The 18698-nt window shown below is 51.1% G+C and overlaps 1 protein-coding gene across 2 annotated transcripts in view; it reads right to left on the reverse strand.

Moving 5' to 3' along the window:
• The window catches only part of LEMD2 (LEM domain nuclear envelope protein 2), a 406431-nt gene that overhangs the window by 322062 nt on the left and 65671 nt on the right, over positions 1-18698 (reverse strand). For both annotated transcript variants that reach the window (XM_085651168.1, XM_085651170.1), the window contains exon 5: positions 6124-6203. In XM_085651168.1, coding sequence (XP_085507294.1) covers positions 6124-6203 — 80 coding nt within the window. The remainder of the gene's footprint in view (positions 1-6123; positions 6204-18698) is intronic.

Raw genomic sequence — 18698 nt, forward strand, 5'->3', positions numbered from 1 at the left:
GAACGCACATACGATTTGCGCGATCGCACTAGTATTAGGTCACCTGATAGATTTAAGGTTACTGAACAACGTTCTCCTTGTTCTTCACAGAAAACATCGGTCTAACAGTCCGGTGGCGGAGAACGTGGCAAAGGTCGGGGTGCCCAAAAAGGACGTGAGCAACCCAGTCAGCCTGACGGTAAAGGCAAGCAGGATGAGTTTGCATGTTAACGTCCCTCGTTTCAAAAGTAGAAAGTTGCTGCATTAACAGCGAGGTATGCCACAAATAGTGCGGACGCAGCTTCGGAACCTGACATGGCCACTAACGCTGCTCGACAGCGCAGCGGAGGTTACAGTAGTGCGGCAAGCACTGCGTCCATATCTGGAGGCGACAGCAACTGACACGTTCATTACTGTAGAAACTGCTGACACTAGAGTGGCTTCTCCTGACAGACTATATGACATAGTCCTTTTAATTGAAGGTGACATACAACGTACAATACAAGGGATTTTTTGGGATAATCTGACCTCTTCCTATGATATTCTCTTAGCGGAGGCGGACTGGCCCCCGGCTTTCATTTTGGATGCTCCTAGAGGGGAGGAGGTAATCCTCCCGTCCTTTGCGCACACAGTGCCGAAGGAGCACGTTGAAAGGTTTGCCGAAGAGTGGGCTCAGGTGCTTGCTCCGGCTTTGTACCGTACTCCGGTTGGGTGGGATAAATTGTCTCCAAGCCATGAGATTCCTTTACGGTCTATGCCCCAGCCGCAAAATCCCATGCGCCGCGAAGCTAGATCTCACGCCACAGAAATCCTTGAGCAATTGGAATATCAGGGTGTTATTGAAACCCGTGTTTCACCAATGAATAATCCTTTATTCACCGTAACGAAGCCTGATGGGTCGTACCGCCTAGTTTTGCATTACCGGCATTTGAACTCTCATTGTCGGACGTGTGCTGTACAGAATACCCACAGTTCTGCCCTTGTTGATAAGTCTCGTGAGTAAAAGGTTTAAGACCAAACTTGACATATCCAATGGCTTTTATAGCCATAACCTGTCCTCTATTAGTAGTCAGTGGACAGCGTTTACTTCTGGCGGCAAACAAAAACAGTTTAGAAGATTAGCCATGGGCTATAAAAACAGCCCTGGCGTCTTTGCCGCACGTGTTGTCTCTCTGTTAGAGAGCATTGACCCTGATGCGTACTCGTATGTCGATGATATCTATCTCACGGATGACAAGTTGTGGCCGCATCTGTGTCGCGTTGACCGCATCATTGTTATGTTTGCAGACTTCGGTTACAAATTCAACTTTGCGAAGTCTCACATTGCAGAGTATACAGTGTTGTTTCTGGGCTACGAGCTCATCAATGAAGGTCGTGGATTAGCTCCCCACTTTCTGAAGAAGTGTGCATACTCCTACAACACTGAAAAAATTGCAGTCTTTGCTGGGCTTTCTGAATTTCGGTCGAACTTACATTCCCGATTATGCCCAGCGTATCAAGCCGCTATATGCCTTGGTACAACCTACTTTTTCCAAATCGAGCTGGCTGCCAGAGTATTCAGCTATTTTGCAATCTTTGCAAGCTAATCTTCTTGCTTCGAAATACTTACTGACACGTGATAACCACACTAACCTGGTAATAAGAATTGTGCCGGGCGCAGTGGGTTTCACGTACTTAACGTTCAATGAGGGCGACACCGTCCCCACTGCCTACAAATCACACCTGTACACTACGGCTGAACTGCGCTTTTCCACAGTCGAAAAAGTTTTGACTGCAGTACAGATGGCAATTCTTAAAGAACGAGCGCTGTCGCAAGGAAAACGCATGTTGGTGGTTACACCATATCCTGCTCTAGATGCAGTGACGAAAGCCAGTGTACTTAATTCTAAAACTTTGCATCCATGTTGGATACAATGGGCAACTTCCTTGACATCGCCAGATGTCACCTATATCTTTGATGCCTCCTTACAATCTCAGGAGTACTTGCAGTATGAATTTGTTCATCCAGCTCCTCTGTCTTTGCGCCCGCTTGAAGATTACCATTGTATCATTTACACTGACGGTTCGGCGCAATTGGCGACGGAGTCGAAGCATGCCTGTTCAGCCGCCTGCGCAATTGTGGCAGGTACTTTCGTGAATGGAGAATTCAAGTCTGATGTCGTGCATACGCAGTCATTGGGTGATTGTACCGCACAGTTGGCAGAGCTCTGAGCTCTGGTGCTTGCACTGGAGTTTGCTGATACTCGGGTTACTACTCTTATAGTGAGTGACTCGTTTTACTGTGTTCAGTCTTTTAACGACAATATATTCTTTTGGTCTCAGAATGAATATCACGATTCCAAAGGTAGCACAATTAAGCATAAAATGCTTTGGGTTCGAGTGGCAGAACTTAAACAGAATCTGCCTCTTGTGAATGTAATTCAAACTCTTGGTCACCAACTATTTGGTGTCCACGCTGTCGGCAACAGCTTAGCTGACGAAAAAGCGAAAACAGGAGTTGCGACATATCTAGTAGCAGCGGTTACAAGATCCAAAAGTAAGATCGATGATGACATCTTGGCAGCTATTGCTGCTACAGAGAAGGGAAGTAATTACCCGAGAGGTTTCCCTTCTCGATACCATTATCACTTAAGTCCCGATAACGTCCCGTATGTGAGAATTAACGATGTTGGTGACAGATTGATTCCCAACGCGGACTGCAGACCGTCTTTGATAACAGCGGCTCACGAGGGTATGGCCTATGCCCATGCCGGCGTGTCAGCTACTGTTACTCAATCACAACAGCGTTACTGGTGGCGCGGGTTGTATAAAGAAACTCGCACTTATGTTCTTGATTGTGACATTTGCCAGCAGATTAAACCTTCAACTGCTGCGCGCCCTCCACAAACTCAGTTGTATATATCCAATAAACCACTTGGGTGCGTTTATTTAGATCACTGCGGTCCTTTCTCCTCTGAAACTGCGTACAAGTACATCTTAGTTGCAGTGGATTCGTGCACACGTTTTCTTTGGGTTTGGCCGCAAAGGAGTGCTGATGCTCGTACTGTCATCAGGGATTTGCGTGTCTTTGTGGGAATTTTTGCGTGCGGTACCTTCCATTCTGATCAGGGCCCTGCGTTCGCCTCTAAGGCGTACAAAGAAGCCATGAAATCTTTGGGGGTCCAAGTCAAATTTTCGTCTCCATACCGACCGGAGGGTAATAGTGTAGTGGAGCGAATGAACCGTGACTTAAAGCAATCCTTGACAGCCAGGGTTTTAGGAACTGGCCGGAACTGGTTAGCCCATCTGTATAACGTACAACATGCACTTAATAATCTCCCTAGAAGGTCTCTGGGTGGGCGGACCCCATACATGATGCTCTTTGGCATAAAAATGTTTGTCCCGGACCTTGATGGTCTAGACATGGCGGCGTCAGCCGCACCCTTTGACGTAGATGATCACTGTAATGTATTGCAAAATCTACAAGAGACCAGAGACAGTCTCGCAAAAGAACACTTGCCCTGCACATCTGATGCTGCGCTCCAGAATCCGGTAGTCGGCTGGCTACCTCGAGTTGGAGACCTGGTCCGTGAGAAGGTGGAGAACAAGGAGGAGTTCGGCCCCTCTTATCGTGCTCCGGTTCCAGTGCTTGGCGTGCAGGGAACAAGAAGTCATTTTACCTCCACCTCCTGGTCGCAAGGATAACAGGTACATCTCCATTGACAATGTCAAACTACAGCGAGTGGCCGATTCTTCTTAGTATGACTCCAGCGGTTTCTTGCCCTGCGATGCTGAGAAATTCTGTTTTGGCTCCGGCTCCTACCACCTTGCCTGATGTTGCCATCGAGATGCATACAGTTGCTGATCCATTGTTGACACCACCGGCTGGTGGTCCACCTGAAGATACTGAGTATGCTTATCCCACAGAGGTTACATTGCCTGTTTTACAATCAACCGCAGTTGACCAGTCAAATTCCTCCTTTGACACTGATTCTATGACTTCCAGTACTCCATCAAAAATTTCTATTTTTTCTGTTTGGTTTAAAAGACATTTTTTAATTCCCCCTTGGACTTACATTTGGCTGGTGCTCATATGTATTTTTTTGTTTATGTCCATTGGATTTGTGGTGGTATTTTTCGTCTTGTAAATGGACACTACCTGAAGGAAAGATCTACAATTCGACTAATTGATGGAACTTTGGCCCCTCACTCCTCATCACACATTATGAAGAGGGACCAGACTTTTGTGAATATCAATGCCTGGCCTGTGTTAGATGAGATTGTGTGGGATGCTGTTAAATTTCAAATTCATGGACCCACTGAGGTTATTAATGTTCCAAATGTTCTTCGTGTTTCTATGGGGGATGTAGTGAAACAAAACATCCGCTCTGATGATTGGGACGTTCAGGCCATAGAAGCACCGTTTTCTGATTTGAAATATTATGCCGCATTTGATGCTGAAGACTTGTATTTAGACACTGCTAATTATGGGGGACTGTTTTGCTATCAGCATTATGGCAATCATTTCCTACATAAGGCCAATACATTTCGAAATGTTGTAAATTATACGCAATGGGAACATTGTCCGACGCCAATGCAAGGCGGCTCCTGAGTTATAGTTATTCTTTGTTCCTGTTCCTGGGCTTCAGCTATTTCTTATTCCTGATTTGCACTGCTTGCAGTGCTCTCTTGACTCCTTGTTTCCTGAGCTGTAGCTATTTCCTGTTTCCTTGAACCTGTACTGCCTTCAGTGCTACCTTGACTCCTAAAGCTTTAGTAATTCCTTGATCCGGAACCAGCACTGCCTGCAGTGCTACCTTGACTCCTGAAGCTTTAGTAATTCCCTGTTCCTGAACTAGCACTGCCTACAGTGCTACCTTGTTTCCTGAGTTGCTGAGCTATAGCTATTCCTTGTTCCTGAAACAGCACTGCCTGCAGTGCTACCTTGACTCTTGAGCCTTAGCCCAATTCTTGCTCCTGCCCCAGCACTGCCTTCTATGCTACTTTGTTTTCTTGATTACTTAACCTGCACTATTCTAGTACACACTGATAGCCTCCCCTTCTGTATATCCCTTTCCAGTCCCTGCCTTTTTTCCCATTTCCTTGGTTCCAGTTCTAGTTTGTTGTCTTTTTATTCTTCTGTCTTGCTTCTGTTGCATTGTATGTTTGGTACCTGCTTTTTGCCAAGTGTGCCCTGTGATTTCCTTCCTTTCCGGTTAAGCACTCCTCCTTGCTAGCTTCTTGTCTATTGCAATTGTGTTTAGTTCTACCCCCTTGCTGTTACTGCCTTGCGTGTTCCTGTCTGATCGGCATGATCCGTGGGCACAGCTGACTACCTAGGTGGTGTTTCTTGTTCACTGTGAGTATTGTCTTTGAGTTACATTTATAACATCACCATAGGTATAAGCTCCACAGACCCTGCCTTTGCATGCATATCCCACATGTGGGTATTTGCAGTCAGTATCTGTAACAGCAATTGTGGGTGAGAAACTTACTGAGCTTCAGTCTTACCGCGTGGAGCTCCCGAGTGCTTTACCCCACACTCCCCTTTATTGTCAATGTTGTTTCATATATATGTCTTGCACATTCGTCCTGGGTGTAGTTATTCTGAAAGCTAAATTGCCTCGCGAGTGCCCTTCCTTTCTGAGTCTTACCCATCTTGTTCACTTGTACAGGCTTCCCCTTTGGAACCCTTTTTCTCCTCTGACTCCCTGTATGATCCTGGGCAGCTCTGTACTCCTCTTTCTGTGTACGTTTTTTACCCAGTTCCCAGTCTTTGCCCAAGTCCCTGACTGTGTTCCCCACATAGTCCCGGACAGTCCCTGACACCACAGAGCTATTGCAAACGTTTTCCAAATTGAATCTGCCCCTGGGATAGGCAAAGGTGTTAAATCTGCAGGTAAAAGTAGCAATCAGAACTGTCTCTTCACATGCAGTCCTACTTACTTGCTCTGAAGTGACAATGAACCAAAATGTCCTATAACTCCTATATGAATAAATCTTTTGCCGCTGTATTGCTGCTGCCCCCTCTTTCAATGTCAATCTAGTGTGCCAACTGTATCTAGTAATGTAGCATGAGCTCTTACAAATAAGTGACAAAGCCTGCAGACATTCCTTCCACACAAAAAATGGCAAAGCCATCACAATTTCCAAACACATACTCACCAGATCCCTAAATCCCGGTTACTATTCATGACTCTCTGCAGCGCCAAATCGAACTTCTCTGGGGAGTGCCCACTGATGTTCTATCAAAGAAAAGCAGAAAAAGCATTATTGCTATGTCTGTGAGCATGACAGCCTTGCATATTAAACAGATGGTTTGTAGAGCCCTTAACATGCAACCTTACAGTTACATTCGGGTTTTCTAGGTACTGCAAAAGGCCGGTGTTGACAATTAGTGTTGAAGCTTCATGATGCACAACTATCTTGCCGATCATTTTAGCATACAGATGCATAGGAGATGCACCAGCGAGTTCAGCAACCTTCAGGGTAAAATGTGTTTAAGGTGAAAAACTGTACAGGGTTTGAGGTAAGCAGGCATACTGGATGCAGCGTATGAAGAGTGGTGAATGGAAAGAGGTGCATTGTAAATACATGATTCTACTGTAGTATACTAGTCACCAAAGAACTGTGTGAACTCTAAGAGACTTTTAAATATATATGCAGGGCCACTCTTTACAATTACAAATTTGCAGCGTTTGGCACATATTCCATCATCGGTTTGCTGGATAATCTGCATATTTTACTAAAAACCTGTTTTGGATGGATACTTCTAACAGTAAATTCCTAACTTTGTGAATATCCCAGTTGTCAGACTGCATCCAGTGATTTTTCTCAGCAATTTCCACACATGCCAGTGGGTGGCATTGGGTGGCTCAGTGTTGACTGCATCCCGCCCCAGAAATGAAGCCAGAGCCACATATAGCCAACACCCTGTGCCCCGACATCAGTTCCTTTGTTTCTGTGCCTTCTGATGCAGACTCAGAGCTTTCTCCCTAGTTTTTCTGTCCTTTGACAGAACTTATTGTGTTAAACTTTTTACAGTGTGCAAGGGACATGTCTCCAAGAAAAACTCCAGGTTTAAAAATCTTCAAGGACTGCCATAAGCAGATGTCCGTGCCGATCCCTCAACCAGTTATGTCTCTGGTACCTGTGTTGCTCACACAACATGAATTTGTAAGACTACTGCGCTAGGAAGAACCCAAGACCGCAAGGACAAGCTCTATATCGCTGAACACCATTGGACAGTGTCTAAGGGCCCGTCTTGCTCTAAGTCGCAGACACCTACTTGCTCTCAAGGCTTTTCTAGACAGAGGTCCTCTTTCCACTACAAATCACCAGTTAGGCTGAAGTCCAAGAAAAACATAAAAAGAATAAACTTGACTCCTCACCTTTCGCCACTAAAGAGATGTCAGACGGATGTAAGGGTGCTTTCCAATCACAGTCCAAGTCACCCACCATCCACAACCGATCCCTCAGTTCATCCCGACCCAACTTGGATTCCCAAATCCTTCAGCGACACTGCAAAAGGTTAAAGCTTTCAAGGAGGACATGTTGCTTATATTTGGCACCCTACCAGCTCACTTTGGTGCACCTTCAGGCCTTAAGAATCCGAGGAGCCCACCAGCCAGGCTACCACCAGCAGATACATCCCAGACAAACTGTGCAACTTGACCCCACAACAGGACCTGCCACAGCTTCTCACCAGGCGTAGAGATCCTCACGGTTTCCTCATGCGTCAGTGTAAGCACTGTTGTCACAGGAGGACCACCTCTACTGAAGTCACGCCTATTTCGACCACAGATACAGCCCTTGCAGCCCCAGTCTTACTCAGATGGAGCACTGCTACCACCAACAAATTTTTCAGAACCGAAACTCCATGATGGTGATAACGGGGGAGGACCATTCCTAAATTATGATTATAAAAATCTGTTTTTGGATCTTTAAAATACTAGCAGCCTAGATGCTGCCCTTGGCACTGGCATCAACTCCCCACCTGGCCCTTCCACACGGGGGTCAGCATATAGAGGGGATGAAGAAATTCTTAACCTCCAACTGCCATCAGCAGAGTTAAAACCTAGTGTTCTCTCAGAAGCCCTGCAGATTAGCCAGACTTCTGCAGAGCCACTCCTCCATTCAACAAGCCTCTAACAGATACCTCAATGGAGATTTGGGTCAAACCTGAATCTTGCCCGCATGCCAATAGGAAAATTACTAGATGGAATAGACCTGCTACTGGGGACCTTTCTCTCCACTTCCAGCACCCTACACCATACAGCTTTGTGGTGCAAGTTTCCACAAGCAGGTTGAACACTAACTCTTTCTCCACTACATCCCTGGATAAGGAAACCAAACACATGAAGGCCTTTCAGAAGAGCCTAGCCATCAGATCAGCCAACACAAATTACCTCTCAGGACATTACTAGAACGTGCTGTGGGACATAGTGAGTGAAATCTTTTAGATTGTCTCTGATGCGTTTCATGTAAGTTTGGTGCAGATCATGCAAGACGCTGTGAAGTATGACACCAGGTTGGTGTGGACATCACAGACTGCTTGGGAAGGGCAGATGGTACCAGGGTCGTGCTTCGCAGCTACACTTGGAGGAGATCCACATGCTTGCTATTCACCCCTCCTCCTAGGTTTCCTACACCACAGTGACTTCCAGGAGTCCACTTGTCCATTGTCCACATGAAAGTTCAGGCTCTTTTGGACAAGCAAGGTGCCACTATCGGAAATAGGGACTGGATGCTACTCCTGTTATTTTCTGGTGCCGAACAATGACAGAGGACTTAGTCCTAGTTTGGATTCTCACCCTCTTAATGTCCCGCTAGTCACAGCCCAAAAACAGGGCAAGCACTTTGTCACGATGCCAGACCAACTCAAAAGTGCACTCAGGGTTCCACTATATCACCACCCTCGTAGTGGATCGATTCCCACACTGATAAAAGATACCCTTTGCTCTCCGGACCACAATCGATGAATGGTCGACACACAACAAACTTCAAGGTAGGATTCCCACCTTCCTTGGGTAACATGAAATCAAAGACTATGTGTGTCCTCAGCTTTTAAGAACATATTCCGATCCATTATTAGGTCTGACCATCACGCAGGACCTCATGATCAGACAGAAGCATGGAATTAAAAAAAATCAGCTAGACGCACCAAATGAGGCAGCCATAAAGCATCTCGCATAACAGTACCTTCTTCGACAATATTTTTACGAATAAGTGGAATTCATTACACACAGTTCACGTTTTTGGCATAAAAGGACTAACAAATGCCAGTAACTGTTTCACTTAACATCTACACCATGTCCGCAAAGTATCCTGCCCTGAAGAAGACCTTCCCGAAATACACCATAGTCACATTTATTAAGGTTGAAACGCGTCGGCTTAAATACAAACAGTGCCAAGAGCGATCATAAACTGGTGCATTTTGTGCACAACAGTAGTGCACTACGAGATATTGAATCCAGGTTCCCATCCTGGTATAGACTCATGCTCTGACCCCAATCACAAAAGGGCCTAGTAGTAATGCTTAGCACTACACACCAGAGGACGGAAGTGGCAGAGGTCCCAAAGATAAGACATTACAGGACACCAGACAGGCAACTTTATATGTTTTGTTGCATGTTCGTAAACAAACCCATGAGCTGTATGCAATATGTGGTGACATTTTTGTTGTATATAAATTGTCTTCTGGATTAATCCTTTACATGTATCCAAGAAATGTTGTCATGTTAGTTTTGTTTTCTATACAAGTTTAGTCTCTTGGTATAATGTCTGTAAATATATAGCATGTTCTCCCTAAAAAATATTTCTTATAAAAACAAGCAAAGAAAACATGCTATGATCTAAAAAAAGTTTCAGAGATTCATTCTAAACAAAAGGCTTAAAAGTCACATACACAACTGCTCAGCACCAGGCTACCTTACGGGTGATAGTGTGCTCTACAAATCGGCATAACATCAATTGGCCCAGGAGTGGACCCTCCTGTTGGCCTCTGTCTACCTTCCTGCGAGTCTCAAAGGGCCTCCTCTGAGGTCCTAGTGGGCTTTAGAAGTGTAGTGCTCTGGTGCATTGGGAGTTAAAGGACTAAAGCCTGAAGGTAAAATCTTTGACCAGGACAAACCTGGTGCGTGTATCTAACTTGTGCTCCATCACAGTCAGCATTAAAGAACAAGTTACTTACCTTCGGTAACGATATATCTGTAAGAAACATTAGTTAGTTAGATTCCTCACCTTACAATATCCCCAGGCGTCAGGCTGGATCCGGAAAGATTTTCGTCAGCAATACCCTTGCGCGTCGCTAGGCGTCGTCTGCGGCTCTGCGTCAGTCGTCGGCGTCGTGATCGCCGGGATGACGGCAGAGTACTTGGACGCCGCCCTCACGCGCTGACGTCAGTTCTTGTACATAGCTTTCCGTGCCAGGAACGCAGAGCCTTGCAAGAGACCGACACTGGTGCCAAAAAATTCTAGGGCCCTGAAAGGGATGACCTCGACCCTAGATATCGGTTCGCAGAGCGGGGAGGATGGGTGGGTCGGTGAGAAATCTAACTAACTAATGTTTCTTACAGATATATCGTTACCGAAGGTAAGTAACTTGTTCATCTGAAAGAAACACGTTAGTTAGATTCCTCACCTTAGAATAGATACCCTAGCAATACCAACCCCGGTGGTGGGTCTGCGAACCAAGATCACACCAGAAAGTCCTGGAGAACAGAATGGCCAAAGAAGCCGTCTCTCCAGACTTGGCTGTCCAGGCAATAGTGTTTGGCGAACGTGTGCAGCGAGGCCCACGTTGCTGCCTGGCAAATGTCTTGCAAGGGGATCCCCCGGCGCAGGGCAGTGGTCGCCGCTGTGGCCCGAGTGGAATGGGCCCTCAACCCTACAGGAGGTTCCTTTTTAGCTAAGGAGTAACAAGCCTTGATACACAAAACGACCCACCGAGAGATGGTTCGTTTGTGTACCGCCCGCCCCTTCTTAGCACCCACGTAGCCGACAGAGTTGGTCGTCCACCCGGAACTGCTTGGTGCGGTCCAGATAGAAGGACAGTGCCCGTTTTGGGTCCAGACGGAGGAGCCTCTCTTCCTCTTTCGAGGGATGCGGAAAGAAGTTGGACAGCGTAACAGACTGCCCGACCTTAAAGGCAGTCACCACCTTAGGAAGAAAGGAAGGACAAGTTCTGAGAACCACTTTATCCGGATGGACAGAAAGGAAAGGAGGCTTAGAAGAGAGAGACTGGATCTCACTCACCCGTCTAGCAGAGGTGATGGCCACGAGGAAAGTAGTCTTAAGCGTCAACAGACGAAGGGGACAATTATGAAGTGGCTCAAAGGGAGAGCACATCAGATACGTCAATACCAGATTCAAATCCCACTGAGGCATTACGAAAGGGACAGGAGGAAACATGTGAGTAATGCCCTTAAAGAAGCGAGAAACAGGGGATTTGAAAAGAGAAGGCTGATCAGGAAGCCGTAAGAAAGCAGAGATAGCTGAAAGATAACCTTTAGGAGTGCCCAAAGCAGAACCCTGCTGGGCCATGGAAAGAAGAAAGAGGAGAACCTGAGAAAGAGGGGCGGAAAGGGGATCCACAGCCTTTGCTGTGCACCATGCCACAAATTTGTTCCACCTGCAGGCGTATACCGATTTTGTGGAGGGACGCCTGGCTGCCAGAATCACATCACAGACTTCAGTAGGCAAGTCAAGTCAAATGGCATCAACTGTCGCCGCTCAATCTCCACGCTTGGAGGTGGAGACTGGACAGGTTCGGGTGGAGGACCGTCCCCTGCTGCTGCGACAGAATGTCCTCCTGAAGAGGCAGTCGTATCGGGGGATAGATCAACAGACTGAGTAGCTCGGGATACCAGTACCTTCTTGCCCAATCCGGAGCCACCAAGATGACTTGAGCCCAGTCGCGTCCGATCATCTTCAGCACTCTGGGCAGAAGTGGTATAGGCGGAAAGGCGTACAATAGACCGCAACTCCACTCGCAACGAAAGGCGTCCCCGAGCGAGTGCCGCCTTGGAAACTCCAACGCGCAGAACTGCTGACATTGCGCGTTCTCTTCGGTGGCGAATAGATCTAACCAAGGCTCTCCCCACTGCCGAAAGAGGCCTTGCGCCACGTCCGAGTTGAGACGCCATTTGTGATCCATCATGCACCGGCGGCTGAGTTCGTCTGCTCTGGCGTTCAGAGAGCCCACCAGATGTTGAACCACCAGGGTGACGCCTCGATGTTCCAGCCATGTCCAACAGCGCAGAGCCTCCTGACAAAGGGTCCACGACCCCACCCCGCCCTGTTTGTTGCAATACCACATGGCGGTGGTGTTGTCCCTGAACACCTGCACTACACTTCCCCGGACAGAGGAAAGAAATGCCTTCAGTGCAAGTCGGATCGCCCTCAGCTCCAGAAGGTTGATATGGAGCCGGGACTCCGCCAGAGACCAGAGGTCTCTGATCTCCGCCTCTCCCATGTAGCCCCCCCCATCCCAGGAGGGACGCATCCGTCACTACTACATGCTCCAGTTGGGGTAGGGAGAGGGATCTGCCACTGACCCAATCGCGGTCCGTGAGCCACCACTGCAATTGTCTCGCAGTGCCCTCCGAGATCAAGACCTGGTCGGACAGGTTGCCCCGATGCTGGGCCCACTGAAACTTCAGATCCCACTGCAGAGCCTGCATTCGCCATCTGGCGTGATGTACCAACAGGATGCACGAGGCCATCAGACCCAGAAGCCGCAGCACCAACCTGACCAAAACCCGGGATAGAGGCCGGAAGATGGGAATCAGAGCCTGAATATCACGCATCCGCTGTTCCGGAGGATAGGCCCGGAACTGTGCATAGTCCAGAACCGCTCCGGTGAAGAGGAGCTTCTGGGAGAGACTCAGATGCGACTTCCGCATGTTGATGGAGAACCCCAACAAATGCAGGAGGTCGGCCGTAGTCTGGAGGTGGGAGACGACTGCCTGGGGCGAGCCCGCCTTCAAAAACCAATCGTCAAGATAGGGGAAGACTGGAACCCCCAATCTGCACAGATGAGCTGCGACCACTGCCATCACTTTCGTGAACACCCGAGAGGCACTGGTGAGGCCAAAGGGGAGCACGGTAAACTGAAAATGCTCCTGGCCCACTGTGACCCGCAGGTAACGCCGGTGGGCCGGTAGGACGGGCATGTGGAAATAAGCGTCCTGCAAGTCCAATGCTACCATCCAGTCTCCAGGGTCTAGGGCAGCCAGAACCCGAGCTAAGGTGAGCATCTTGAACCTCTCCTTCCAGAGTAAGACGTTGACGCTCCTGAGGTCCAAGATAGGGCGTAGGCCCCCTTTGCCCTTCTTGGGAACCAGAAAGTAGTGGGAACAACCACCACGACCTACTTCTGGACCAGGAACGCGCTCGATGGCCCCTTTGGCCAAGAGGGCCGTAACTTCCTCCTGCAGAAGATTCAAGTGATCCCCTGACAAGCGGCGGTACTGCGGTGGCATGGCTGGAGGGGTCGCCTCGAAGGGGAGGGAGTAGCCCCTTCAGACGATTTGCAGCACCCACCTGTCCGACGTGATGTAACGCCAGTGGAGCAGGTGATGGCGAACTCTGCCTCCCACTGGCGTGGAATGGGCCTGAAAGCACGGATTAGGAGGGCTTTGAGGCGGATGCTGCTGGGGTAGATGTGGAAGGACCGGCACCCTGTCCCCGGGTTTTGCAGCCTGTGGCTAGGCGGATGTGAGGGGGCGCCCCTTCCTTGGCCACGAAAGGGGCGAAAAGCAGGAGCTTGCGGGCGCAGGGCCGCGAGGCCCAAGGACTTGGCTGTAGCCTTGGAGTCCTTAAAGCGCTCCAGCGCACTATCCGCTTTGTCGCCAAAAAGGCGACTGCCATCGAAGGGCATGTCCATGAGGGTGCTCTGGACATCCCCAGAAAAACTTGTGGACTGCAACCAGGCGTGGCGGCGAAGTGCCACCGTGGTCAACATTGCCCGACCTAGCGAGTCCGTAGTGTCCAGTCCACATCGGATTGCATGCCGTGCTGCATCCCGCCCCTCGGCAATAGCCTGGGCGAGCCGTGTCTAGGCCTCCTCCGGGCACTGGGGCAGCACGTCCTCCACCGTATCCCACAGGGAGTGGGAGTAGCGGTCCAAGAGACAAGCGATGTTAATAGAACGCAGTCCCAAACTAAGGGAGGAGAACAGCTTCTTACCAAACTGTTCTAGTCTCTTGGATTCCCGATCCGGGGGAGCGGACGGGAAGGAGGTCTGGGAAGTAGTAGCCTAGATAACCAGGCTCTCGGGTGTGGGGTGCATGGACAGAAAACTGGGGTCGCCTGGTGCAGGGCGGTGGCACCGGGCCACGTTCCGGTCCACAGGAGGGACTGTGGAGGGCTTGGACCAGGTGCCCTTGAGAACGCCAACCAGTGCTTCATTAAACTGCAGCAGAGGCTCCGAGGAGCTTGCTGAGGTTGGAGCACTTCAGTGAGGAGGTTAGTCCAAGGGCTTCGGCTGTCTTGCGCAGCACCACAGAGAATGCAGCACCTTCCTCCGAAGCCACAGTCGGAGGAGAGATGAAGCCAGTGTCGGGGGAGGTATCCAGACCACTGGCACCCCCAGCTCATCTGCCCAGTCCTGAGATAACTGACCCTGCCGGGTCAGAGGGTCCTCAGACCCCTCCCAGTCGTCACCATCATCCGATTCCTGGTAGACAGGAGGAATGATCGGAGCCGGGCGGAAGATGAAATTGCCACCCATCGGCGACGGGTGCGGCGCCGGATGGCGCCGCTCCGACGCCGGGCCCGGACCAGGACTAAACTGGGGAACGCTGTCCGAAGGTGGCGCCAGGGGTGGCATCCGGGTTCAGCGCCAGCGGAGGGGTCGTGAGGTCTTCCGGCGCCGACTGGGATCCAGGCCTGGATCCCGCAGGGACCTGCGGCGTCGGGACCTGAGTCGGCGCCGGGGCCGCCGGCTCGCTAGGTCTCCCGGTCGAGCCTGTGGGACCCGAAGGCGCGCCTGCAGGTGTTGACGGCGGAGCCAGGGTCCTCATGGCCTTGAGGAAGGCACTGATCTCCGCCGAAGTCGCGCCAGCCCCAGGGACCGGTGGGTATGGGGACGGACGTGACTCCTGCGGCTCCGACGGAGCCGTGCGGGTGGTACCACCCGAACCCTCGGCCGAGTCGCGCGACCGGCGAGGGGAGCCCGAAGAGCGATGTCGCCTCTTGGACTTCTTACTATGCTCGGAACCCGACGAGTGGTGGTGATGGCTGCCGGAGCTCGAGTAGCTTGCGGGACCACTCCCGTCTAGCCTTCGAAGTCAAGGCCTGGCAGTCGGGGCAGGACTCGGCATCGTGGTCGGGCGCCAGGCAGTAAAGGCACCGGCGGTGGTGGTCCGTAACCGACATCAGTCGGTGACAGGAGTCTCAAGCTTTAAAACCAGGCATCCCTACCGGCACCAGAGTCGAGTCGAGATCGAACCAAAAGAGTTCAAAAAGTTTAGTCAAAAAATGACTAAAGGGTATGCTTCTTCCCGGATCGGCGCTTACTGGCGCGGAAAAAAGAAGAACTGACGTCAGCGCGCGAGGGCGGCGTCTAAGTACTCTGACGACGTCATCCCGGCGATCACGACGCCGGACGCGGAGTCGCAGACGACACCCAGCGACGCACAAGGGTATTGCTGACGAAAATCTTTCCGGATCCAGCCTGACGCCTGGGGATATTCTAAGGTGAGGAATCGAACGTGTTTCTTTCAGATTTGTGCCTACATACTGTTCGACTGCAACCATTGACTATCATTGAACGTTGTGCTTCTTGGCGGCACTTGAGCCTAAAAGTTTAAAAATTAATATCACCAGTTTACCTTATGGGTTTTTTGTAATTTTGGTTTAATTTTGTTAATTACTGTTGGAAAATGAAGCAGTATCTGTGAGGCCTGCACAAATAACATGACTACATTTGTCCTTCACTGGGATCCGAACACCCAATTGTTGCGCCTGACTCTCAGAGGGTAGCATTGCAGAGCAGTCTGAGGCTTACTCGAGGTGGTGTGGGCTAGTAATCGCCATTACAGGTGCGCAGAAATAACACCCATAATGGATTGTCCATTATAATGGATTGCAATTACAGCCCCTAAAAGCATCACAGATGAAATCACAGGATTAACCATATACAGCCAGACACCCTAGCAGGAATGTCGAGCAACATAACCCCATTTAGCTTATGACATCACCATACACAGGTACTTTACATTACACATGTGACTTTCAGTCCCTCAAAGAAATAAGGTTAGTAAATGCAGTTCTGGTGCAATTACACCTCTTCACCTCCAGGGGATGCCCTTCTCCAGACATCCCCAACTCAGCCCTTCACTCCTTGGCACGATCCCTAAGGCACCCCAGCTGTAGAAAAAAGTTCCAGCCATGGGGATGCTGACAAAGCCTGGCTGAGCCCTTGAAGGGTTATTCTGTTCAAGTCCCCATGAGACTTAGGGAGGGACTCCTCTTCTTCGTGCTGGAGGAGGCTGCGTTCTCCGGCAGCTTCCCCTGCACCTCATCACACATGTGGTGGTGACCACGTCCTCCTGGGGCCACCACAAGCAGAGAAACGGGCAGGTTTTCAGGCACGCCAGTCCGGACTGTGCAAAGCATTATGGGGCGATTTTCCTTCAGCCCCGTGCATATCAGAACAGCGGCTCTCCTGCTGTGCGGGGGAGAGCCTCGTAAGCTTTCTTTCGCTGGGGCCCAGTCCCACCCAGCCCTCCTGCATCTCCACACTCGTTGGGGGGCCCGGTCCCACCCAGACCCCAGGTAAGTGTATGCGGCTAGGGGAGCCCACCCCAGGCCGCTCTGCTAATTATTTGGGGCCTGGTCCCACCCAGGCCCCTGGCACCTTCCCGCTGTTGGTTTCCGGGTCCCGGTCCCACCCGGGACCCCCCCATGTCTCTGCGTTGGAGAGCCACCTGGAGAGCCCACCCCCGGTGGCTCCTGCCAGCTCCCCGCCCGGCCAGCACCCACACGTGCTGCCGCAGGAGCCGGCACCACATTTCTGGTCTGCCCACTCCAGAAGGCAGACACAGAGGCTCAGGCTGGTCCCGCTGGCCTCGGGGGAGTGCGACGGCACTCCCCCCTCCTACTGGCAGCCGCGGAAGGAGTGCGACGGCACTACCCCGTCCTCCCTCCGCACTTCGGGGGCCCGGAGATGGAGTCCCGGGCCCCATGGGCATTTCTTCACGGGGAGCGCGACGGTGTTCCCCGGCTTGCCTTCTTCTCCGCCGGGGTCCGGAGTTGGGATCCCGGGCCCCTCCTCTGCCTTCACAGGGAGTGTGACGGCGCTCCCCCGACTTGTGCTCTTCTGCGGGGTCCAGGGTGGGCTCCTGGCACCCCGCGACCAGTTCTTCACAGGGAGCGTGATGGCGCTCCCCGGCTTTGCTTCGGGGTACGGGGATGGGGTCTCGGGACCCTAGAGACCTCTTTGAGGGGGGCATGACGGTGCTCACCGCCTCCTCCGCCTCACACGGGGCCCGGAGTTGGGATCCCGGGCCCCTCCCCCTGCACATCTTCACGGGGAGCACAACAGCGCTCCCCGGCTTCATGTTTGGCGGGGGCCAGGGTGGACTCCTGGCACCCCGCTGGGGCACCTTCACAGGGTGCGCGATGCAAACCTCGACTTCACTTTTAGGGGGGTGGGGCAGCCCGCGGGACCAGTGTCCCACCCCGGGGGCATTCTCTGGACCGGCAGCGGAGCCCCACGCGCTTAGTCGTTGGTTGGCCACAGGTCAAAGGTCGCATACCTTCTGGGGGGCATATCTCAGCCCCAAGAGGTCCGATCTTCCTGTCTTTGGCCTCTTCTTGCTCCTGGTGGCGCTCCACAGACTCTGGGAGCATTCTGTATCGCCCTCTGGGTCTCACAGAGGGTGGATTCAGCAAGGAGCTGCCTTCACTGGCTCCCTGCGCCAGCTTTTAGCCTGCCTCTCTTCCTGGGCCTCTCTTCTCCCTGCGCAGAGGCCCCTGCTTCTGCGCACCGGCCCTGGTCTCTTCTCCTGGTGCTGTTCAGGATCCTGGGAAAGTCAGGGGGTTCCTCCTTCCAACTGCCCATTGCGCTAGGCTCCAGCACCAGTCTTCCTCAGCAGACCAAACCCCAGAGAGAGCTCCTCTTCCTGTGCAAGTTCCTTTTAAAGATTTGAGGAGGGGACTGGCAGGAAGTCTCTGTTAGCCCTATCACACAGCGACACATCACTTCTCTGCCCCTGCTCCCTCCTTCCTGCCCAGGCCTCTGGGTTTGTTCAAAATGGCGGCGTCCAGGTGTCTCCTGCCACATGGTCTCAGAAAGCCCCTTCCCCCCCAGTGCTGCCTTCTCCCTTGTGCAGCTGGGTGCCTGGCACCAGGTGACAGCTGCAGATGGATTAGCCTGTAGCTCCACCCATTTTCACTTCTTTGGAGAGGAGGCATTCGCTCTTGGAAGGAAGGTCGTTGATCCAGCCTGCTGGGGTCAGCCCCCAGCCAGGCCCTGGTTATGGGCTGACTCAGAGAAATATGACATTTCTGGATAACCCAAAACCAGTACAAATACGACTTTGGACTCTGCAGAATACTTCTACTCACACCAGTTACAGTGGACTTTAGTGTGTGTCTGGAATTTGTAGGCCTTAGGAAAGTAAAACTAGCCCATGGGCTCCACTTCCCCATAGGAGAATAATGAAGTGAAACACACTGACTTTCCCTGGCATGTTTCTTCCCACTGTACAAAGCCTATTCCATGTCGCCAC

Source organism: Triturus cristatus, chromosome 1_1 (genome assembly GCF_964204655.1).
Source record: "Triturus cristatus chromosome 1_1, aTriCri1.1, whole genome shotgun sequence".
Taxonomy (NCBI): domain Eukaryota; kingdom Metazoa; phylum Chordata; class Amphibia; order Caudata; family Salamandridae; genus Triturus; species Triturus cristatus.